This window comes from Mustela nivalis (genome assembly GCF_964662115.1).
Source record: "Mustela nivalis genome assembly, chromosome: 13".
Lineage (NCBI taxonomy): Eukaryota > Metazoa > Chordata > Mammalia > Carnivora > Mustelidae > Mustela > Mustela nivalis.
In genome coordinates this window covers 87,474,079-87,497,892 of record NC_139032.1, presented here as the reverse complement: position 1 = coordinate 87,497,892, position 23,814 = coordinate 87,474,079, and the positions used below count along the sequence as shown (strand labels likewise).

The window sequence follows — 23,814 nt, the reverse complement described above, 5'->3', positions numbered from 1 at the left end:
TGGTGAGAGAAGCAAGAGCCTACGGTGGGAGAGGCGGGGGGGGGGTGGGATGGCGTGCTGCTGCCCTTGAGCCAGAAAGGCCTGCAGATGACCTGCCACAGGGTGACTTGGGTCTCCCCAAATTCCCATGTTGGAGACCTCAAAAGGTGACTGTATTTGGACTCATAATTAGGTTCAAAGGAGGCCCTCAGGGTGGGCTCTGGTCCTCTATGACTGCGTCCTTCTGCCAGGAGGAGATGTGGCCACAAACACGCCCAGAGGGAGGATGACATGAAGACACAGGGAGAAGGCAGCCATCTAGCAGTCAAGGAGAGGGGCCACCCCTCCCCCTGCCCCCGCCCGCACCTTGACCTCAGACTTGTAGCCTCCAGAACTGAGAGAGAATAAATTTCTGTTCCGAGCACCCTGCCTGCCATGCTCTGTTACGGCCGCCCCGAGATGCCGAAACAGCCCCCATCCCTCTCCCAGGGCTGCAGCGCTGCCGGCTTCAGGGGCCGTGTGGTCAGGGGCCGGCTGCTGCCTGACAGAGAGAGAGCGCCTGTCCCTGACCCCAGCCCACTCCGTGGAAACCTTCCCCAACCTGAAGGCATCTTCCCTTTTCCTCAACTTATCTCATTACTTGAGAAATACATATTCATTGTAAAAACACTAGAATGTCTAGAAATGGGCAAACAGTAAGTGACTTTATTATTTATTTATTTATTATTTTTTTAAAAATTTTATTTATTTATTTGACAGAGAAAGATCACAAGTAGGCAGAGAGAGAGAGAGGGAAGCAGGCTCCCCGCTGAGCGGAGAGCCCGATGCGGGACTCAATCCCAGGACCCTGAGATCATGACCCGAGCCGAAGGCAGCGGCTTAACCCACTGAGCCACCCAGGCGCCCCTATTTTTTTTTTTTTTTAAGATTTTACTTATTTATTTGACAGGCAGAGATCACAAGTAGGCAGAGAGGCAGGCAGAGAGAGAGAGAGGAGGAAGCAGGCTCCCTGCCGAGCAGAGAGTCCGATGCGGGACTCAATCCCAAAATCCTGAGATCATGACCTGAGCTGAAGGCAGAGGCTTAACCCACTGAGCCACCCAGGCGCCCTCAGTAAGTGACTTTAATCCTACCTTGTGAGGACAACTACTCGGGAAGATTCTAGGCACGCATCCTTCTGGACGTTCCTATGCACACATCCCCCCCCTCCCTCACACAGGCAGGCACCAAGTCCCTCCCAGGCGGGACACCTATGTACCAGGAAATGCCCTGGCTTCACAGAGTTAACAGCCTGTCCTAGACAGAAATGAGAAATCCAGGGGCGCCTGCCTTCAGCTCAGGTCATGATCCGGGGGTCCAGGGATCGAGCCCCGCATCGGGCTCCCTGCTCAGTGGGAAGCCTGCTTCTCCCTCTCCCACTACCCCTGCTTGTGTTCCTTTTCTCGCTGTGTGTCTGTCAAACAAATAAATAAAATCTTAAAAAAAAAAAAATTCCGGGGGCGCCTGGGTGGCTCAGTGGGTTAAGCCGCTGCCTTCGGCTCAGGTCATGATCTCAGCGTCCTGGGATCGAGCCCCGCATCGGGCTCTCTGCTCAGCAGGGAGCCTGCTTCCTCCTCTCTCTCTGCCTGCCTGTAATCTCTGTCTGTCAAATAAATAAATAAAATCTTTAAAAAAAAAAAAAAAATTCGGGCTATCTCCCCCAAATGGGATTGCACCACACAAAGCTTCATAACCTCCTTTCTCCCCATGGCCACATTCTGACTCCTTATGTTCAGTAAATACTGTCCTGTACTCATTGTAAATCTGGTCTGTAAATGGGGACCACTGGGGTGCCTGGGGGGCTCAGTAGGCTAAGCATCTGCATTAAGGTTCAGGTCATGACCCCCGGGTCTTGGGATAGAGCCCCACATCAGGCTCCCTGCTCAGCCGGGAGGCTGTTTCTCCCTCTCCCTGTGCCATTCCCCACTGCTCACCTCTCACATAAATAAATAAATAGATAGATAGATAAATAAAATCTTTACAAACACATGTGGACCATCAAACCTTCCCGTGAACACAGGATAGGGACACCCCCCTCCCCCGCCCCAGGCAACATGCTCCACACCTCAGCCGACCTTCCTAGGACTAATTCTGACAGGAGGGACAGCTGGGCCAAAGGCCATGTGTGTTTTTACGGTTTTTGATGTGGATCCGTATACACGCATCTGGGGGTAACATGCACGACAGAGCCCAGGGGCTGCGGCCACCTTCAGGGCACCCGGCGACGGCTCCAGGCCCCCCAGCCCCTGGGCGAGGGCACCACCTACCAGTTGGACAAGGCCTGCAAGGCGGCGCTCATGTAGCACGAGTTCCCGAGGTTCTTCATGCCCGTGAGGCCTAGGAACCAGTCACACGGGGGAGGGAACGTGAGGGCCCTGCCCGTCCCAGCTGAGCTGCGGCATCATCCGACCGGGGCGGGACAGGGGGGGCTGGTGTCCCGCCCAAGAAATCTGCCAAGTACGTTCATGTGTTTCTGCTCAGGAGAGCTGTGGGTCCGAGAGTTTCAGACAGACAGACCCTTCCTCCTTCCACCCAACTTGGCCCAGCGTCCGCCCCGCACAGGTGAGGAGGCAGGGGGCGGCAGGGCCGGCCCGCGCGGGGTCACGGGGCTGAGGAGCGGGGTGAGGGCTGGCAGGCCACTGGGACTCAGCCAGACAGCCGGCACTCCAAGGGGAGCCACTGCGCCGTCAGCCATCAGGCCAGCAGTCATCGGTCGGGAGGCCCTCCCGGCCCATAGCCGAGACCCCCCATGCCCCACACCACAGCGCCCCCCGTCCTGGGGTCGGGCTACCTCGAGGCTTCAGGTCATCATCCTCGGACTCGGAGTCTCCTTCGTCAGCCACAGCAATAGGGACGGCTTTCAGAAGGTGGGAGGGCAGGGGAGAGTCCTGCGAGGGAGATCCGCGTGAGGAGCACGGGGAGGTGAGGCGGGAGGGGTGGGGTCAGAGGCCCATGTGCCCCCCCCCCCCCGGGAGAAAGGAAGCCCAGCCCCCAGGGGCGAGTCCGCACCGTCTGAGCAGAGGGCACCCCAGAGCCGGCACTGGTGGCCCCAGCCCGGGAACTTGTATTTTAGTTACAATAATGAAAAAATTATCTTATTTGTAACAGATCTGGAAAAAAAAAATAGAAACGAAGAATAATGACAATGTAACTTTCCTGAGACAATTCGAGATGTCCACGCATAGCTTGCAGATTTTTAACTGTTGCTATGCACAGGCCCCCAAAACAAGCTACTGTCCATATGCTGTATATAGTCTTTTTGGGTAAAAATCATAAACATCTTCCACGTTTGCAAACATCTTTCACAAACACGCAGGGAGCGCCTACGTGACAGTGGCTGTGTCAGTGTGGGGGAGGCGGGCACACACGGACACGCGGGGTCCCCTGGGCTCTCACTGCAGCTGGTAGCTGGCCGGCCCCAAGCAGCGCACTGACCCCAGCCCGAGGCTGCCCTCCATACGGGGCCCACTGCCTTTCAGTGGGGCACAGGGACCGGTCAGCACCTCGTTAGATGGGTTTCCAGGCCTTTCCCAGAGAGCACGGCACTGCAGTGACTACTGGGGATACAGCTTAGAGCTGGGGCAGCAGGGGCCCTCCACAGGCCCCAAGCCAGGTTCTCACAAGTCCTTGCACAAAGCCTCCCCACGGCCTGTGGACTCCCAAAGGGAAGCCCTTCCCATGAGGGTGTCTGTGTCCTCAACCCTCCACGTGAGCCTTGGCTCAGGGCTCAGCAAGCATTTGCAGGCACTTGAGAACACTGCCCGGGGACAGGTGCCATCTGGGAACCACCATCCCGGCTCCACCGACGCCTGGGTCACAGGCGTATGTCACTACCTCCGGCACTGACTCCATGGCACCCCCTTACCTGCTCCGAGAACCTGGGTGAGGGGCCCGCCGGCTGCGCTGCCGGCCTCTGCTCTAGGAACACCTCCTTCTCGCAGGCGTAACACCACACCCGGAATGTGGTCAGGTTCACCGTCAGGTTATGATTTTTTGCCTAGAGGGCAAGATCCAAAACGAGGTTGAGGATACCCTGGCCCAACAGGGGCCCCGCGGCAGCTCGGGGCGACCTCGGTCAGGACAGAGGCCTGGAAGTTCAGAATCTGCTCGTCCCGCAGCTGGGGACACCTAGGGCTGCCGCTGACCAGACACCCGCCGGGGCTGGAGGCTCGCACCGGCAGATCAGCTCGCGCTTCCTGCTGCCCTTAGACCCATCTTACAGACACGGCCGTCGAGGCCCAGAGGGGGCAGACGGAGCTGAGAGGCCGCAGAAGCAGGGGCTCGGATGCGGGGCCGTCTGCCCGCGGGGCCCATGCTCCCGGCCCCAGCGCTCACCTGAGCATGAATGGTACTGTGGTCAGCAAAGGATTCTCCGCAGCCAACGTAAGGGCAGGAGACCTGCGGAGAGAGGGAGGGAAGGAGCAAGGACGGGCCCGGCCCTTTCCACCACCAGGACCCACAAGCGACTGAGGTCCTGTCACCCCCCAGGACAATAGCTTTATACACCCTGTGGTTCCAGCTGAACGGGACAGCTACCGTGCCAGCTGCCCTGGCCTCTGAGTAAGGGGGAGCAGGGTGCCCTGGGCTACTGGTCTCCTGCACGAAGCCCAGGCAGGGTCACAGTGAGATGGGAGCCAACTGAGGCCTGGCTGCGTGGCGCCCAGACCCATCCCCTCACTCTAGTGCCTTCTTGACTTGGGCCCGGGTCCTGAGACAACCAGGCCCCGTGTCCCCACCTGACGTTTCCAGCAGCGCCCACCAGAGACAGACGCTCCCAGCCTAGGGTCTAGACCAAGCTCCCCGCCCCCAACGGTGACAAGGATGGCTTACCTGGAGACAGGCCCACAGGTTCGGTCCAGCAACACCACACGACTGACAGACTCCCTGTGCGAGGGGAAGAGCTGAGCGTGAGCAGCCCAGGGGGGCCACTCCAGCCAGAGGCGCCGACGGCCGGACCCCAAAGCTCTCCACTGAAAGACTTTTTATAGCTCGGAAAGGCTTTCACCAGCCTGCCAATCTGCATGTCCCCCCCTCGCAGGGCACTTTACACTTCACTTCTGAATTTTGTTTCATTATGTGCTGCAAACACATATTCTGTAAAATCACTTGAAACTTAAATCAGTGGACCCATTAATGTGCTCTTAACTCACACCCTCCTCTCTTCCTTTGAAGACTGTGTAAGCCTTTCTCCCCACCCAGACCCTGGGCTCTGTGAAAGAGGCATGGTCTGCCCAGTCTACCCCTGTGACTTCCCAGCGCCTAGCACAAACTGCAACGTGGCTACGTCTGAGGTCCCCAGAAAACACCGAGGTTTCTGGTCTTCCAGGTGACAGAGCTGGTCCATCAGCATCTCCCCTTCTTGTTTCAGTAACAAAATGCACGGATTTGGGCTGAGCACATGGCCAGCCGACTGCAGACTGTTTCTCAGCCCCCACTGGGGTCACAGGGCTCAGTTCTTGTCATGAGATGACAGTGAAAGTGATACATGCCGCTTTTGGGCTGTGCACACCCCTAGTTCCTTCTCCTCCTTCCCCCGGCTGGAATGTGGATGCGAGGGCAGGAGCGCAAGCAAGCACCTTGGTCTCAGAGATGAAAGTCATGTGGTAGGGCCGCCCTACCATCCTACCTAGCTCGGAATGATTCGGTGAGAGAAAAAGAAATGTCTCTCTCATTTAAGATACTGTATTTCAGGGTCTCTTTGTTACAACTTAAAATGTGCCCTACATAAGCCTGTATGCACATGTCTAGAACAGCAGTTCCCAGCTAAGGCTCCACAATGCCCAAGGGACCTCTGTCTTCTGAAGTGGATTCTGAGGGCCAGGTCTGACAGCAGTTACAACAAGGGGCTCAGTCAGAGCGAAAGGTCTACGTACTGAGGAGGACTGGGCTCAGTTCATCACACACGGTTCACATCACCCCACCAGTCTGTGCAGACCTCCCTCGGACAGATGATCAACTGAGGCTCAGAGGTCCAGCCGTGCTACGGAGCAGGCTTGGGACGGGGAAGCCGGGGAGCCGGGGCTGGAAAGCAGGCCTCCCCCCACCACGCTCCCTCAGGAACATCTCATTGGCACGAAGCCCAGTTTGTGGCCGTGTCTAAACTCGGAGCTCCGCGTGAGGCTGAGGTTAAGCAGGCTGGAACTGGGGTCCGCAGCCCGACTGGGACTCCCGCTGGGGGTGCTGCGGCCAGCCCGGGGAGCCGTCGGCAGCTCTGGACCTTCCTGAATTTGCCATCTCTTTTGTGTTTTCCTGATTTCACAATTCACTTCCTTCATCTGGGGCTTCCTCTTGCTTTCAGTCATTGGGATGACAAAAGTATCCCAGGCTTTTAAGTAGGCTCTAAGTCCACGTGGGGCTCGAACACACAGCTCTGCCATCCCGAGTCACACGCTCTCCCGAATGAGCCGGCTGGGTGCCCAGGACGCTTGTTTTAACAGTGCAGACGATGCATACATATTACACACAGTCTGAAGTAGAGGATTACCGTATAGTAAATCTATGTACCAGAATAATCGGACACAGGTCCCTCCACATTTTCTACTGATACAAAAGCATATGCATACTCTTGGGGAAGGTGTGGCTTTAGGAAAGATCAGATCATACTGTACATGTTTCTCCGACACACGCTTCTGCCACCTTTTTATGGTCATCGTCCCGAGTCTGGACACGGACATCACACCGCGTCCCCCGCAATGATCACACGGGCCCCACACCGCAGGCACAGCGCAACTGACCCCGTTCCCCTCCTGATGAATACGCGGAGCGCCGCCAGCTCCCTCCCCTGGCGCGTGCTGCTCTGTGGACACTGCTGTGCTCGTGTCTCTGCGACGGTCCTTACGTCGCTGCTGGACAAGTTCCCCGAAGGGACCGGAACGCCGACCCAGCCCCACCGCGCGTGTGGTCTCCTTCTCTCCATCACCATCAGCTCTGAGCCCACCCGGCTGCGGCTTCTCTGGCGGACTAAAGCACTCTCATCCCGCCCCCTCAGCAATCGTCCCAACGGCTCGTGAGGCTAAGCATCTTATCTGAGGAGTTTCTCGGCCATCCGCATCTCCTACAACCCGCCTGACCTGTTCATAGCCCTCCCCCTTCTGATGCTCTAAAACAATCGTTTCAGTTTGTAGGGCCCGGGATGCTCAGGGCAGGGTGGACGACATGCTCCCCGAAACACGGGCCCGAGACAGATGCACCTCCAAAAGGCTGCTGTGCCCCAGCCCGGATCTGCCCTCCTCGCTCGCCAGTTTGAGCCAGATGCCCCTCTTCCTGCCTCCTCTGGAGGAAACTCCCATCGGTCGGCCTCGCTTATTCCTCCGCGCAGAGCCCGGGGTCAGTGCAGATGCACCGCAGCCTCGCTCGGCCCTCCTCCAGACCACAGAGAAGCGAAACTACTTCAGAAGAAGCCGCAGGTACTGAGAGCGCCGGATCCCTCCCACGGGCCTAGGCTAAGCTCAGGCCAAAGGCCAGCCGGGACTGCTGCTAACGGGGAGGCTGAGGGACCAGCATCAGGTGCCCGGAAAGAAGAGCCGGACGCGAGTCTGGGAATCTGACCCCAGACCCACTCCCAGGAGTGCGCCCTCCGCACGCTCTGCCCCGCGCCCAGCAGCACTCCCCCGGGGCCACTCATCCCAGCATCACATTGGCCACATCAAAGAGCCGCGCCGCCACCCACAGACGCTGAGTCCTGCAGCCCATACAACGAGACACCAGGCAAGGCCAGGGCCAAGAGCGAGAAAACTGTCTAGGTACCAGGGCTGAAAGAGCTCTGGGACAGGCTGTCTGGTGAACAGAGCAAGTTACAACAGCGTCTGCAGTAATGCTACCTTTTAGGGAACGCAGAGGAAAATGAAAAATAAGCATATTTGCATAAAGAAACTCTGAAAAGGTCCAGAAAAAACTCCTGTAAGTGGTGCCCTAAAGGGGGAAGGGGAGGGTGAGCACAGAGGGCGGGGGGACTTCTTGAGGTTGGTATTTTCATGTTGTTTGATTTTGAACCACAGGAAAGTATTACACAGATTCAAAACATTTTTCCAGACAAAGACATATCCTCCCCACTCAGAGAGGCCCACCATCTCTCACTGTGGGCCCCCCCAGGGCCCTCCTCGGGTCACATGTGTCAAAATCTCCGTGGGCTCTCAAAGCATGATCCACGCCCTGCCCTGAGAAGGCTCTGGGCACCTGCGCCAGCCTCTAATGCACAGAGCATTAGCGGCTCCCAGATGGAGTGAGCTAAGTACTAATTAATGGCCATTAGGATGCACCCCCCCCCCCCCCCCCGCCGCGAAGGCCTCCCGATCAGACGCCAGGCCCTCCATTTACACAAAAGCCTAAGCAGAGACTGTCGGGAAGCCAGTTCTTCCACTGCCTTTGGAAACATCTGCATCTCAGGAACGCAGGAACCCCGGGAGTGGCTGCCAGCCTTGGAAGGTCTAATGCTTTACCTTAGATTTGAACACCAAGTCCTCCTTGGTCACCTCCCCTATGGAGTCAAGGTGAGGGCAAAGGTCCCTGGAGTCCCCCATTCTGGCCTGGGCTCACCTATGAGAAAATGCAGGGAGACTGGGTTAACAGCAGCCGCTGCGGGAGGGAAGCATGGGCTACTGGCTCAGTGCACAACTTTGGTCTCGGGCCCTGGCTCTGCCACAAATCAGGTGGTGACTCGGGGAAGCTACTTAACTGCTCTGAGCCTCACTGGCCTTCTCTGAGAACTGGGCGTGATGGTAATATTGATCCCAGTGGGTTGCTCAAGGACTCACAAATGGGCATGTGTAAAACTGGTAAATTGTGAGTAAGCTCTGTGGGGTGTGTCGCCATCAGCTCTACCGGCTGGGACACCATCCTGCAGATACACCAAAGATGTGGTACCACTGGGGGAAGCTGCCTGACATTTGTGGCAACGTCCTGTGAGTTACAATTATTTCCAAAGAAAATGTCAAAAAAGAAATACCTGAATTTGCCTCAGCCACCCAAAATTTTGGCAGAAATCGCACCCAGGAATCCGACTATTGATTCTAGCTCCAAACTGTTGCCAAAAACGTCCAAACCAACCAGAGATGACGTGGAGCCCAGGTGGCTGGATCAACAGCAGAGGCTGCGGACCCCCCGCTCTTCCAGAAGGCCCCAGCCACAGCTGCTGTTCCCGGCGGCTGCTAAGGTTCCAGGTAACACCCGAAGTGGTCTCCGGGCATTACTTGACTGCAAACTGCCCCAGCCATCTCCCAGGCAGCTGTGATGAAGCCCCATTTTATAGATTAGGAAATAGAGGTTCCTCCTTCTCTTGGGTCTCACAGAAAGGAGTGCGAGGCCAGGGCTATTGCCCAAGCTGGTTGGACCCGCGAGGCCCCGCCTGTGGTCGCTCTCTTTCCACCTTGGGAAAGTGCAAACACACGCAGAAGCAGACGGAACTGCGTGGCTCACTCCCACGGACTGTCTCCTAGCTTCACCCAACCTCCCTCTTCCCTTTGGCAGCAGAGCCCACATACCCTATCATTTCATCTCAGCATGTTCTTCTAGAAGATAAGGACTTAAAAAAAGAAAAAAAAAGATATAACCACAATCCCCTTATTTCACCTAAAAGACTTCCCTCCTGGGTCCGGGTTTCAGGCCCCCCGCCCCTCCCCAGACAGGGAGGCTGCAGGCCTACCTCTGTGTAGAGCGCCACCCCCAGGAAGCAGCTGACATCCGCATTCTCCGTGGACAGCTGGCAGTGGTGGGCCGCGCCTGCTGGGGTGAGCGTGGGCCTCCAGCAGGGAACCTGGAGTGGGGAACAAACCAGTGGACTTCATGCAGCTCTGTTATTTCAAAATCACTCTTTGCACTGACCAGAGGCTGAAAATAGGCCCGAATTCCTCTGGAGGAGGGCAAGTGAATTTTTGAACATTTGAGGCATCCACGGGCCGGATAGGCTCCTCAGTCCATTCACAGGGACAGTAATAACTCACCAGTCCCAGGGTCGCTCGAGAAGGCTTGTGCAGAGCTGGCAAATAGGACCTGCCCCTCTTTGGGGGTGTTGGACCCTTCACTAGCCACTGCTGGGCATCATCTCTATGATCCCCGAGAGCAGAGACCTTCAAGGGTCTGTAAGAGAGGGCCACAGGCCTCCCCAACTAATGCTCCCTCTGGCTGCCACTGCCTGTTAACCCTCTGGACAGAAGGTCCAGCCCCTTCCACGAATGCCCCTGGGACCCTCAGATCATCCTTGGTGCCTCCCGAGGATCCTGTGTTGCTCAGAACCCCCAAACCCCAAGTCTTGAGCAACCCCAGGCGAGAGGCACAACTAAGTCCATCCTAAAGTATTAGGCCAAGTGTCGCCACTGCCCGCCCTTGCCCTGCTGGGCCACAGTCTCCCAGATGCGGGCAGTTTGAAGAGGGAGAGGCAGTTAGAAGCTAACATTTAAAATGGTCACATGACAATGACAAGCTCAAGGTTCTAAATTCCAAGCCTCTTCACTCAAAGACAGATTTTTAGGTTTTTTGTTGTTTGTTTGTTAGTTTTTTTCATTTCCACCAAGGTCAAGTGCACCAGGCTGACAAGCTACAATACGGTGAGGACACTGGAGAGAGCGGGGAGGAAGTGACTTTGGTGTGGGGCCCATCTCTCCAGCTGGATGGCAGAGTCGGCTTATGAGCCTGATGCCCAATACCAGGGGTGGTGCCCAGGACAAGGATGACAGCGATGGGCCCATCCAGAGGCACACATGCAATCAGACTACTTAAGTTCCTCCAACTTGAGATAGGGGAAAGGGAAAAAAAAAAAGCACCCTGTGGCTAACAACCCTCCATGTACCCTCACTGACCCTGTTTTATAGAAGACACAGAGCTGGAGTTCAGTATCTCCAGGACTAAGCCAAGGTCAACCTTCAGCTAGTAAGTCAGTCCTTGGGTGGGTCCTTGATCAGACTGGTACAGAGCCAAGCTCTGAATCGGGGCTTGACGAACCTTGTCTATAAAGTATTAGGCAGTAAATGATTTAGGCTTTGTGGGTCATGTTTATCTTGATCACATATTCTTTGTATTTTTTTCTTACAATGTACTAAAACTCTTTTTCAAAAAAAAATTCTTAGCTCCAGGGCTTGGCAAAATAACCCAGGCCTGCTGCCAGAGTTTTGCTACCTCCTCTTCTAAATCAGTGCGCTGCTGGGGCCTCCCCAAAATAGGCCCAGACCACTGACATTCCCCACCTCACTGCACACAAATCACCAGTTTAAATGAGGCAGATAGCAAAGAAGAGTCCAGAGGGTTAAGGGGACTCCAGATTTTTTCTAGGTAAGTAATCAGAGTATGTGCAAAGACAGAATGACAAAGGTATGTGCTGTTTCCCTAAGGAAACAGTAATAGCCATTGGACAAATAATGACACAACCAGACTCTGTTGTACACTGAAACCACTAAAAATGTATATATTGAATCTTCCTATTCATGAAATTAGATTAGATCTAAATATATAGGAGAGATAAACCATGTTCATGGATTGGCGTACTCAATATTAAGATATCCATTCTGGGGGGCACCTGGGTGGCTCAGTGGGTTAAGCCTCTGCCTTCTGCTCAGGTCATGGTCTCAGGGTCCTGGGATCGAGCCCTGCATTGGCCTCCCTGCTCGGCGGGGAGCCTGCTTCCCCCTCTCTGTCTGCCTGCCTCTCTGCCTACCTGTGATCTCTCTGTCAAATAAATAATCTTTAAAAAAAAAAAAAAAAAAGATATCCATCCTGCCCCAAATTGGTCTACAGATTCGATGCAATCTCAGTGAAAATCGGAGCAAGCTTTCTTGCAGAAATTGTCAAGCTAATTCTAAAATGTATACAGAAAAAAAAAAAAAACCTAAAGGAGCCCAAACAATTTGGCAAAAGCACAAAATCTGTAGACTTATATCATCTGACTGAAGACTCTTTATAAAGGTTTAGTAATCAAGTCAGGGTAGCATTGGCTCGAACACAGACACATGGCTCCAGGGAACAGAAGCAAGAGTCTGGAGTTAGACCCACACATATGTGGTTGAATGATTTCAAAAAAGGTACTGATAGGGGTGCCTGGGTGGCTCAGTCAGTTAAGCATCTGCCCTCAGCTTGGGCCCATGATCTCAGGGTCCTGGGATTGAGCCCCGCACTGGACCCCATGCTCAGCAGAGGCATCTGCTTCTTCCTCTCTCTGTCCCCCCACTCATTCTCTGTCCCCGCCACTTCTTCTCTCCCTTTCCCTCGAATAAATAAAAATTTTTTTCAAAGGTACTGATATAATTCAATGGGCAAAAGGCAGTCCTTTCAACAGAGGCTCTGTATATGGGGGAAAAAAATAACCTTTAACCTCTACCTCGCACCTTACACAAAACTTATTTAGAAATGGATCACAGACTTTATGTAATTGGTGGTCAACAGAGGGTTTAAAAGATCCTCCCTTTCTTCTTATTCTTCTCCAAGTTTCTGGCAGAGTCAAGTTACTCTAAAATATATCCTTGAGATGCTCCACTTGCTTTTTCTTTTTCAAACTGCTGACATCTTCCCCCAATTCTTTTTCCTCTAGTTCTTCATTTGCTTGTGGCGCCGCCAGAGCTCAGCTTCAGAGCCCTTCGGTTTTCCACCTTTTCCTCTGGCCTTCACACCAACTAGCTGCTGCATCTACAGCTCCTCCAGCTGAGCCACGAGCTCCCTCCTTCCATGTGCACCGGAGGGCTCTGGGCAGCCACCCTGGCTCCTGGCAGCTCTGTCCTGCTGCCACACATCTCAGCACCTAGGTGATCAGGGACGTCATCCAAGACCTGCACATGTGTTCTTAGCAACACACTTCTTGGGATGGTAAAACCCCAAGGTCCACCGTTCTCAACCCCGACAGTATCCCGCCTGCCTCCGACTCTTCTGCCCTTCAATTCGTTCTGCGACTACTGCCTGCCACAGCAAGAGGTAAACAGTCCTTCGTGTTTTTAACAAGCTTTCTCTCTTCCTCCACTTCTGTTTCCGGAAATTCATGTTTCTTTTTACCTTTTTTTAAAGATTTTACTTATTTCAGTGAGTGAGAGAGAATGAGTGGGGGGAGGATGAGAGGGAGACGGACAAGCACAGTCCCCACTGAGGGGGTAACCTGCTATGGGGGTCAATCCCATGACCCCAGGATCATGATCTGAGTCAAAATCAGATGCTTAACTAAGACTGAGCCATCCAGGTGCCCCAACACCACCTCCTTTGATTAAAACTCCGAATTGTTCTGGATACACAGTCTCGTCTATTGTGGGGGAAGCACCTCGATGTTCTGGAGACGACAAATCTGTGAGGCACAGGACTTGATGAACATCCATGTTCCAAATCCAGATTCACCTACTGCCATCATGTGAGTTCAAGCCCCCTGCCCACCGATTTTCTGTACACGTGGTTTGGGAGCTTTGCAAAGCCCGCAGAACCTTCGAGGTCCGTTTGTGGAGCCACCACGTGCTGCTGCAGACATGCCTCCCCCAGCAGGGGTGGACACACGCTACGCCACATCCCTCTCCCCTCCCCTAGCAACCCCGACACGGCCCCGGCAGCCAGTTCTCCTGACCTCAGATTTAACAGCAGCAAACATTAAAACTCTAGAAGTTCTAGGGGAAATCCTAGGAGAGAAGCTCTGCCACTCTGGCATCTGCAAAGGTCTTAGGACATGGAAGGTGTTCGTTATATGAGGAAGCATGAAAAAAACTGAACTTTTTTCAGGTGCCTGGGTGTCTCAGTGGGTTAAGCCGCTGCCTTCAGCTCAGGTCATGATCCCAAGGTCCTGGGATTGAGTCCCGCATCGGGCTCTCTGCTCAGCAGGGGCCTGCTTCCTTCCCTTCCCCTCTCTGCCTGCCTCTCTGCCTACTGTGATCTCTCTCTGTCAAATAAATAAATAAAATCTTTAAAAAAAAAAAACTGGGGGCGCCTGGGTGGCTCAGTGGATTAAGCCGCTGCCTTTGGCTCAGGTCATGATCTCAGTGTCCTGGGATCGAGCCCTGCATCGGGCTCTTTGCTCAGCGGGAGCCTGCTTCTCTCTCTCTCTCTCTCTCTCTGCCTGACTCTCCACCGACTTGTGATCTCTCTCTCTGTCAAATAAATAAATAAAATCTTTAAAAAAAAAAACTGAACTTTTTTCAAACTTAAATACTTTTCTCTTCAAAAGATGCTGTTAGGGGAATGAAAAAGCAAGCTACAGTCTGGGAGAAAATGTTCACTGTACATGTATCTAACAAATATCCACGATATATGAAGAACTCTTACAACCCAGAGAAGAGTAAACTGCACAGTTTTGTGAAACAGGAGAAGGACGGAGCAGGTACTATACCAGGTAAGAAGGGCCAACAGACACACAAAAGCATGCTCAGTGTCCTCTGCAGAGAACACCTCACAGCACCGAGGACATCCAGAAATAATAGAATCTTTAACACCAGGTGTTGCTGAGGATGTGAAGGAATCTGCCTGTATTGATAGGACTATAAAATAGTATCAAAAGCTGGAAAAGAGCCAGGCAGCTTCCTACAAAGTCAAGCTTACACTTATCCCATGACCTTGCAATTCCACCGTTGGCTATTTGCCCGGGAGATGTGAAAACACACCTCCACACCAAGACTTGTAGGCAAACATTCGTAGCAGCTTTAGACGGCACAGGCCCAAACTGCAAAGACCTCCCAGTGTCCAACTGCAGGAGACTGAAGCTAATGGACATTATATTCCTCTAACGGGACACTACTCGAAATCAGAAAGAACCCCGGATATGCACAGCAACGTGGGTTAATTCCAGACACATTAAGTTGAGCAAAGAAGTCAGATACGGAAGAGTCCACATTCTAGGATTTTCTTTGAAACAGACAAAACTAACCAAAGCTGTTAGAAATTGGGTCAGTGGTTGCCTGGGGAGGAGGCGGAGGCTACACTGTTAAGACGCCCAGAGGGAATGGTCCGAGGTGTTATAATGTTCTAGATCTTGACTGAGATGGGATTTAGCCACGGCTCTATACCTGTCAAATTTCAGGAACTACTTCCTTAAAGCGCATGCATTTTACTGTGTGTAAATTATAGCTCAACAGAGTTAACTAAAAGCCTTTTATTATTTTAAAGATTCTATCTTATTTTTAAGTAGACTCCATGCCCAACGTGAGGCTTGAACTCATGACCCTGAGATTAAGACCTACATATTCTACCAAAAGAGCCAGCCAGGTGCCCCTAAAAGATTTTATTTTATTTTAAAGTAATCTCTACACCATGTGGGGCTTGAACACACAACCCTGAGATCAAAACCTGAGCTGAGGGGCACCTGGGTGGCTCAGTGGGTTGAGCCTCTGCCTTCGGCTCGGGTCGTGATCTCAGGGTCCTGGGATCAAGCCCCGCATCGGGCTCTCTGCTCAGTAGGGAGCCTGCTTCCTCCTCTCTCTCTGCTTGCCTCTCTGCCTGCTTGTGATCTCTGTCAAATAAATAAATAAAATATTAAAAAAAAAAACCTGAGCTGAGACCAAGAGCTGGACACTCAACTGAGTCACCCAGGTGTCCCCCACAATAAACAATACGCCCCAAAGCATTGAAAGCAGGGACTTGAATAGATATTCCTACACCCGTGTTCACAGCAGCACTATTCATAAGAACCAAAGGAGGAAGCACCCCAAGGGTCCATCAAAAGACATGAATAGACAAAATGTGCTCTATCCATACAACAGAATGTTATTCAGCCTTAAAAAAGGAAGAAAATTCTGACTCATGCTACAACAAAGATGAACCTGGAGGACATTACACTGGGTAAAAATAAGCCAGACACAAAGAAGATAAATACTGTATGTTTCCACTTCTCTGAGCTACCTAATGTAATCAAGTCCAGAGAGACAGAAAGTAGAATGGTGGTTCCCAGGGAGAGGGAGGAGTCATTTGTTAACGGGGACAAAGTTTCAGTTTGGGAAGAAGGGAAAGTTCTGGAGATGGAGGGGGTGACCACTGCTCAACAGTGTAAATGTGTTTAGTGCCCCCGAACCCCACACCGAAGATGATTAAGGAGCTTCATTTTATATGTATTTCAATGAAATTTCAAAATAAGATTTTCAAAAATAAATAAAAATTTCAGAAGTTGCAGAGAGAAAGAGAGGATGACACTGTTAAAAAGACATTTTAAAGTGGGGGTAGGGGGCTGAGAGAAATAAGTCAATCAGAGGAAGATAATTATCACATGATCTCTCTGGTATGAGGAATGAGAGGAGTGGGGGTAGGGAGGGAAAAAAATGGGACAAGATTGGGGCGCCTGGGGGGCTCAGTGGGTTAAGCCGCTGCCTTCAGCTTGGGTCATGATCTCAGGGTCCTGGGATTGAGTCCCGCATCGGGCTCTCTGCTCAGCCGGGAGCCTGCTTCGCTCTCTCTCTGTGCCTGCCTCTCTGTCTACTTGTGATCTCTCTCCGTCAAATAAATAAATAAAATCTTTAAAATAAAAAAATAATGGAACAAGATGGGATCAGGAGGGAGACAAACCATAAGAAACTCTTAATCCAGGAAACAACAAACTAAGGGGGGGGGAACAGGGTGGCTGGGTTATGGACATTGGGGAGGGCATGTGCTATGGTGAGTGCTGTGAATGTGTAAGACTGATGATTCACCGACCTGTACTCCTCGGGCTAATAATACATTATATGTTAATAAAAAAGAAAGAAAGAAAGAAAGAAATGGGGCTAGGGGGGACCTAGGTGGCTCAGTTGGTTAACCATCCGACTCTTGATCTCAGCTCAGGTCTTAATCTTGAGGTTCAAGTTCCTTGTTGGGCTCTATGCTGGGTGTGGATCCTACCTTAAGTAAACAAACAAACAAAGTGGAGGGAGGGGTGGGGAATGCCGAAGAATTGAAATCCGAATTGAAATCCGTAATGAAGAAAGATACTGGTCCCCCTTGGGCCCTGCCATGCCATCCACTGTGACTGTCCTCTCTCCACTTCACTGTCCCCTGACTGGGAAAGGCACCTGTCGGTCACCCCGCTGAATGCAGACCCACCCCGCCCCGCCATCCTCTCTCTGAGGGAAGGCCCCCTGTCCATCCTGGTCCATATTTGGCCTGGTCTGTAATCACGTGGGTCATTTACCTGGTTTTTTTGGCTAACGTCCGTTCCCTCTCAAGAATGTAAGCCCCGTTCTGTTTTGTTCACTGCTCTATCCCAAATACCCAGAATGGCAACTGGACAGTGACTTCCAGTACACAAAGCTGTAGGGCGCCTGGGTGGCTCAGTGGGTTAAAGCCTCTGCCTTCAGCTCAGGTCATGATCTTGGGGTCCTGGGCTCGAGCCCCGCATCGGGCTCTCTGCTCAGCAGGGAGCCTGCTTCCTCCTCACTCTCTGCCTGCTTCTCTGCCTGCTTGTGATCTCTGTCAAATAAATAAATAAAATCTTAAAAAAAAAAAGTACTCAAAGCTATAAAACATTATCACAGGAAAATTCCATTTTGGTAAACTAATCTCACTTTGCGCTTACTTACAACAATGACCGTTATCATCATTCCTGGGCGGATGGGATCGAGTGATTTGTGTTCCCTCTGTCGCTTGCTTGCATTTCAACAATGAACTGGTGTTGCTTTTGTTAATACAAGTCCTGATAGGTTACGGGTATTATCTTTAAAGTTTCCAAAATAAAAAGAACGAACATCTGGCCTCTTTGGTACTTAAGGTGTCCCTCCTGGGCCCTTGTTTTTCCCCAGATCCCTGGCAGGACACTGAGGGGGCACGACTCTACCCCTGGGGGGGGGGTCCCCAGACCCTCAGGGTGTGAATAGGACACCTGAGGTCCCTATTAGAGAGGGGGTAGCACGTGAGTGGTCCCAGAAGCTCCGAGAGAGGAAGGGCCTCTGCGGCTGAGCGGCTTAGACAGCTGACCTCCCAGCACGCGACTCACTCACTTGAAGATCTGCTCTTAAGGCTTTTGCTTTTTGTCTCACTAAATTCCGGGCTGGGTTAAAATTTTCATCTCCTTCCACCAACCCTGTAAATAGAAAAAGGCTTTTTTGTGTGGTTTCAATACAATTAATACACACGTCCGTAGAAGCTGGAGAACGTGGACAAACACAAAATGGCATAATGGTCACCTGTGATGATCTTGGGGGCGGGGGAAGATCACTACCGTGTCGGTAAGTCCTGCTCCCGTGCAGGAAGGTCTAATTTACAAAATGAAGCTAGAATATAACAGAGTTTGCATACAAGGTTTTTCTGTTTATATCATGTACATTTCTCCTGTCACTAAACTTCTTTGCAACAACTTCATGTCTAATGGTTAATCTCCCACATACAATTTAAGCTACACCTTACTTTGCCACTTTCCTACTCTCAGAAGCTTGGGCTGTTTATGTGTGTGTGTGGCCATTATCAATAAGGCAGTGAGAAATATTCTGAAATATAAATCTTTGACTACATCTTTGACCCAGGAAAAATTACTAGGTCAAAAGGTATGTGCTCGACGGGACACCTGGGTGGCTCAGGTGGTTAAGCCGCTGCCTTCGGCTCAGGTCGTGATCCCAGGGTCTTGGGATCGAGTCCCGCATCGGGCTCCTTCCTCGGCGGGGAGCCTGCTTCTCTCATTGCCTCTGCCTGCCTCTCTGCCTGCTTGTGTGTACTCTCTCTCTCTATCTCTGGCAAATAAATAAAATCTTTAAAAAAAAAAAAATGGATGTGCTTGAGGCTCTGGATACACATTGACCGGTTTCCCTCCAGATCCACTACATAAATATATCTGCCTACCAGCAGTGTATAAGCATGCCCAACATAGTAAGTTTGAGGTTTACTGACACTTTTTTCCCCAAAGTTGATGTTTAAAAACATCAGTTTGTAGGAAGGGCAAAGTTGAGCAGGAGCACTGTAAACTTTGGGTGTTAACTCTTCTGCACGCAGGACCTGAGATGTCAGAAGTGCCTGGTCTACGAGATTGGCACTCTGCTTATCTCGGCTGCCTACAAGCTTTCACTTCGTTTTATCTTGGTACCCAACTGGCCTGACTTGGGGTAATGGAACACAAGCCAGGTTTGGGGCCTGGCCTCATGGGGCACAAAGGCCTGCATTTCAATCCCAGGGTAGCTATATGTAGCCACCAGGGATGAAATCATTACTAGCGGCAGCTGCCTTCTCCTGCTCTTACCTGTGGTCAACTGCTTCACTTAGGTTAGCTCTGGGCCTGACCCTAATTCCGGAAGGAAACGAGACAGTGAGCCCTGTGTTCGGCCCCTTGCTGGTCCCTCGCAAGCTGTGTATCTTTAGATAAATCAGTTGCCCCTCAGTTTCCGCATCCATGAAATGGGGACAAAGCAGGCAAGCAGTATTATAGGAGGGCGCAGGGAGACAATGCATAAGGAGAATTTAGCATTCTGATCATGTGGACTTCCAGGGTGGCTCAGAGTCTGCATTTCCGGGCAAAGCAAGGACGCTCAGAAACGTTCTGGGCTATAATTTGTGTTACTGGCCATGCTTTATAGATCAGGGGACTGAGACGGGTAGGAATGTGAGTCATACGCCCAAGGGTGCCCTCCATCAGCTTCTCAGCCGGGGCTCCGGGGCCCAGGACAGCGCTGACTCTGACCAGGTGATATGCCCAGGGCTTCTCCTACACTCTTCATGTCAGGAAAGCTGTTTCTCATCTTAGGGCAGAAGAACAGAGGTCCAGACACAGGAAGCCATTTGTCCGAGACCGTACAGCGAGGAGGCAACACAGCGAGGAAGGAGCCAGGCTGCATCTGCCTTCACAGCACTTCCCACCCTTGCCTCTGTGCAAATAGTTGGAGTGCACACAGCAGGCACCTAATAAAGACTGAAAGGGCAGGAAACCTATGCTGCAGAGGGAGCTGGCTCCCGGGAACAGGCCCTCTGGGAGCCGCTGTGCTGCTGGGAGTCAGCAAGTCATCTCCCCCTCCCGAGTGGCCAGGCCAGCCTCCTCTCCAGGGGCAGAGAAAGCTGGCGGAGGGAGGCCCTGGCGGGTCTGGCCCAGAGCCCACCCACTGCAGGCCCCGGGTGAGGCTTCCGAGAGGGTTCAGCCGCAGGAGGGCAGGCACTGGGACCTGCAGCAAGGAAGGGGGAAAGTAACCCCAGGCAGGCAGCCCATCTGGGCCTGGCATCAGCTGCTCAGACCAGGCCTAGGATGCCCATTACTCATCATTTTCCTGGCAGTTCTGGCCACCTACTCCTCCCAGCTAGGAGGCCAGTTCCTCAGGATGGGAGACGGGATGCGGCCAAGCCCCCGCCAACGCAGAGACCTGCGACGGTCCTTATTAGACCAGCCATCCCACACCCCCCCACACCTGCCCACACCCCTCCATAACCCTCCGGCTCTCAGAGGCTCTCTCCTGCCCTCCTCTCTCAACATTTCCCCTAAAGCCCAAATTCATCCCGCCCGTCAACCCCGTCTTAATTCCCCAAGAATCCAACGAACTCCTCCTGACTCCCAAGCAGAACCCTCAGCTTCCTCCTGCCTTGACATGTCTTGCTTGCCCCACACCTCCGTTCTCCCACATCTCCAGTTCTAAGAGACCTCACTGAATCCTGACCACCCTCCTGGAGGGCCAGCAACAACTGGGAGCTAAACCCATCTCCACTTCCATCACTAAAGGAGGAAAGGCTGAGACTCAGAGAGGTAGAGTAACTGGCTAGAGGTCACACACCTACTGAGCCCCTGATCCAGAATCTGAACTTGGGACTGCCCACCTCTGAACTCTCAGCGCCACGGTCTTCCCAGCAGCCCCAGCCAGCCTGGAGTAGGGATCACCTCTACTCCTCCAAACCAAACACCCACATTCGAAGGGCAGCTCCCTCTGGCCTCCTTCACAAGAGCCACTTCTGAGTCATACTTCAGAGCATTTTTCTGCTCAGCTTAAACTCCTGAAGTCTACGATAACACCCCTGAAGCCTGGCACTGCAATTTGTTGCAGGCTCTGGAAGAGTCAGTTAATTGGAGAGGGCATGGGTTGGGACCACCCCAGGCTGGCAGTCATTGGGGGTTAGCAGGCTGCAAGCAGTGACTGGCCCCAGTCACGGAGAAGCCACAAACCCTGGAGCGCATAAGTATAAGCGGAAACTCAGACTAAGACCCCTAAAACCGCAAAGCAGGAAAGGGTCAGACAGGTTCACACCAAAGGTCACATAGCCAGTAAATGACAGAATAGGGTACGGTGGGGAAAGAGACTCCAAGAAGGGAAGGCTCCTACCCAGAGTCACCAGGTTAGGTGGCAGAATGCGGGCCTGAACTGAGGGTCAGGACCTGTAACTCTGTCCACTGCTTTATAATGTTACCGATCGAACCCCAAATGAGAATACACCAATTTAAATTTGCAACTCAATCCCCCTCCCATTCATGATTCTCTTGCCTCGCTCTATTTCCATACCACTCATCACCTTCTAATATACTTTACATACTTAATGTTATTAGAACCTGAAAAAGGGGCACCTGGCTGGCTCAGTTCGTTGAGCTCGACTCTGGATTTCAGCTCAGGTTATGACCTCAGGGTGGAGGGATCGAGCCCTGTGCGCAGCGGGGAGTCTGCTTATCCCTCTCCCTCTGCTCTCCCCAACCCCACCACTCATGCTCTCATTCTCTCTCTCTCTCTCTCTCTCAAATAAATAAATAATATTTTTTTTTTAAAGGAAAGAAAGAAAGTCCACTAGATCAAGGATCTTTAATCTCTTTTGCTCCCTGGCATACTTCAAGCACCTAGAACAGTGCCTGCTCCATATAGTAAAAGCTCAGTGAATATCTGAGTAAGTAAATTAGTCCAGCAAACTTTTCTACTGAACACTTAACTAAGCCACACTGCAAACTGCAACTGCTTTGCTCTGTCCCAAGTCTACTTAGACATTAATGTTCACTGAACCCCGAAACAAGCCAGGCTCCAGGAAGGAGCTCGCAAACCAACCCAAATTCAAGCCAAATGCGTACATTTCCTTGAACAACCAAACTCTCCAAACTACAGCAGGACACATCTCTGAATGGAAGAGAACCCACATTTCCCGGCAGCTCCCTCTGAGAAGCCGTTTTATCTAACCTCCCCCCCCCCCGACCACCCCCCAAAAAGGCCCAGCGAGACTTGGAAAGTCTGCAGCCCCTTAGCCTGGCCACCCATTCACAGCTGCTACTTTTCCAACACCGCTTTTGCTAAACAGGTCTCAGGGAGACCAGCCACAACCCAAGGGCTGAGGGGCACTGGGCACTCTGGCCCCCCAGCTCATTTGTACCAGACTCTCTTCCCTGGGATGGCAGAGGAGAAGAAGGGTCCAGAAATGTCCTTGGCCTTCTGGCCCTCTCCCTGGTGCTGTCCAGTACCTCCTAGTGGGAAGGTTGCTGGGTGGGCAAAATCAGAGTCACCTCTGGAAGGGTGATATCTGCAGACACGGACCCCTTGGGTTCCTGCAGCAATTCCCGGGGAGCCTCCCCTTCAGCCAGCAGGGACAGGGTGTTTGTTCCGCGATTCCCAGGTGCATCTGGGGTTGGCTGAACCAGACTGCAGAAGGCAAGACTTGGAGATTTGAATATATGGCTTTTGACCAAAGCCAAAAAGCTGTTCCAAGAAGTCCTGAGTTCATTTGTCTCAGTCCAAGGGACAGAACAGCAATCTCAGGAGGGACTGTTCCAGAGAAAAGGAAGGTATTCCAGAAAGTGCTGCCCTGCATCTGCATGGTCTTCCAGAAGAGGAAATCAACACAGTCTCCGTCAGCCCCTCCCCCCAGCCAATGAGCTGTAATACCCGCCGCTGCAGCAAACATTTACTGAGCTTCTCCTGTCTAGGTATCCTGCCCAACCTGTAGCAGAGGCGCACCTGCCACGGACCCCTACCCCACCTTCCAGCTGTTTAACCTTAGGCTCCTATGGCCTCTGTGAACCAAAGTCTCCTCATTTGCAGAATGAACGATAACTCGATCTACTTCATAGGCTTGCGGTGGGAGTTCACGGAGATAATGCTTAGCCCAGTGCCTGCCACATAGTAGCGCCGTGCTTTCAAAGAAAAGGACCGGCCTATACAGAGAAAAGGAAAACTGTGTAAGCGGTTCCTAAAAGTCCTGTAAACCATCACGGACACATTGAGTTCTCTCCTAAGCGTTCGTTGCTGCCTGTTTGTTTTCAAATAAACTTAATCGTCACAGCATCCTCGAGGTGGAAAGGGCAGAAGGCAGGGCGACAGTCCTCGTGACAAAGGACGACAACAAGGCCCCCGGAGGTCCGGGGAGGCGGCCGGCAAGCACACGAGGAGGGGCCCTCTCCCCTCAAACCCTCCGGAGCGGGTTCAAAACATGGGAAGCGGGGACGAAGTGGCTGGAGGCCATCATTAGCGGGGCAGCCGGCGCCAGCACGTTAGTTCACCACTGCTAAGAAGTGCTCATCGTTTATCCCTAAAGAAAAAAATGCACGTCAGGGCCCAGACCCTGGGGAAATAAGTCAGCGCCCCGAGACGCCACACTCGTGCTTTCAACGCTGGGCCCGGCCCCGCAGAAATAAAAGAGATGGCGGTCCCTGTTCCGGAGAAGCAGCGAGCCCCCTCCCCAGGGCTCCAAGTGGGGCCCCAGGGCCCCAGAGGACACCCCTGGGCGCCGGCCGGAGGAGGGGAGAGAGCGGCGGCGGCCGGGGGTCCCGGGCTCCGCTCACCTGGCAGCGGCGTTCTGCGCACCTGGCAGAGCCAAGCCCCAGCCGGCCCGGAGCCAGGCTGGGGTGCCCCTGCTCGGAGAGGCCCGGCCCGCCGAAGCAGCCGGCGGCGGCCCGGAACTCACCTGCCGTCGCAACCGCGCCGCCACCGCTTGTCTGTCAAGCGCGCTCACAGCTGCACGGCGCAGAGCCGTGGGATCGGCGGGCCGCGCCCCGCCTCCTCCCCCTGGCAGCCCAAT

General features: G+C 52.9%; 1 protein-coding gene across 18 annotated transcripts in view; it reads right to left on the bottom strand.

Moving 5' to 3' along the window:
* Window positions 1-23,793, bottom strand: part of USP20 (ubiquitin specific peptidase 20) — a 43,615-nt gene extending 19,822 nt beyond the window's left edge. For 10 of the 18 annotated variants that reach the window (XR_014302055.1, XR_014302056.1, XR_014302057.1 and 7 more), the window contains exons 1-8: window positions 23,701-23,793; window positions 9,659-9,769; window positions 8,457-8,553; window positions 4,849-4,902; window positions 4,354-4,416; window positions 3,884-4,015; window positions 2,810-2,906; window positions 2,286-2,355 (exon numbers count right to left, since the gene is read on the bottom strand). Coding sequence is in view for 6 of the 18 variants with exons in the window: in XM_082695985.1 (XP_082552111.1) it covers window positions 2,286-2,355; window positions 2,810-2,906; window positions 3,884-4,015; window positions 4,354-4,416; window positions 4,849-4,902; window positions 8,457-8,537 (497 nt within the window). In the remaining 12 variants the exon portion in view is untranslated. Of the gene's footprint in view, window positions 1-2,285; window positions 2,356-2,809; window positions 2,907-3,883; window positions 4,016-4,353; window positions 4,417-4,848; window positions 4,903-8,456; window positions 8,554-9,658; window positions 9,770-17,746; window positions 17,943-23,578 lie in introns of those variants that run through there. The other 8 variants (XR_014302062.1, XR_014302063.1, XR_014302064.1 and 5 more) reach the window with 2 other exon arrangements.
* Window positions 23,794-23,814: the final 21 nt, after the last annotated feature.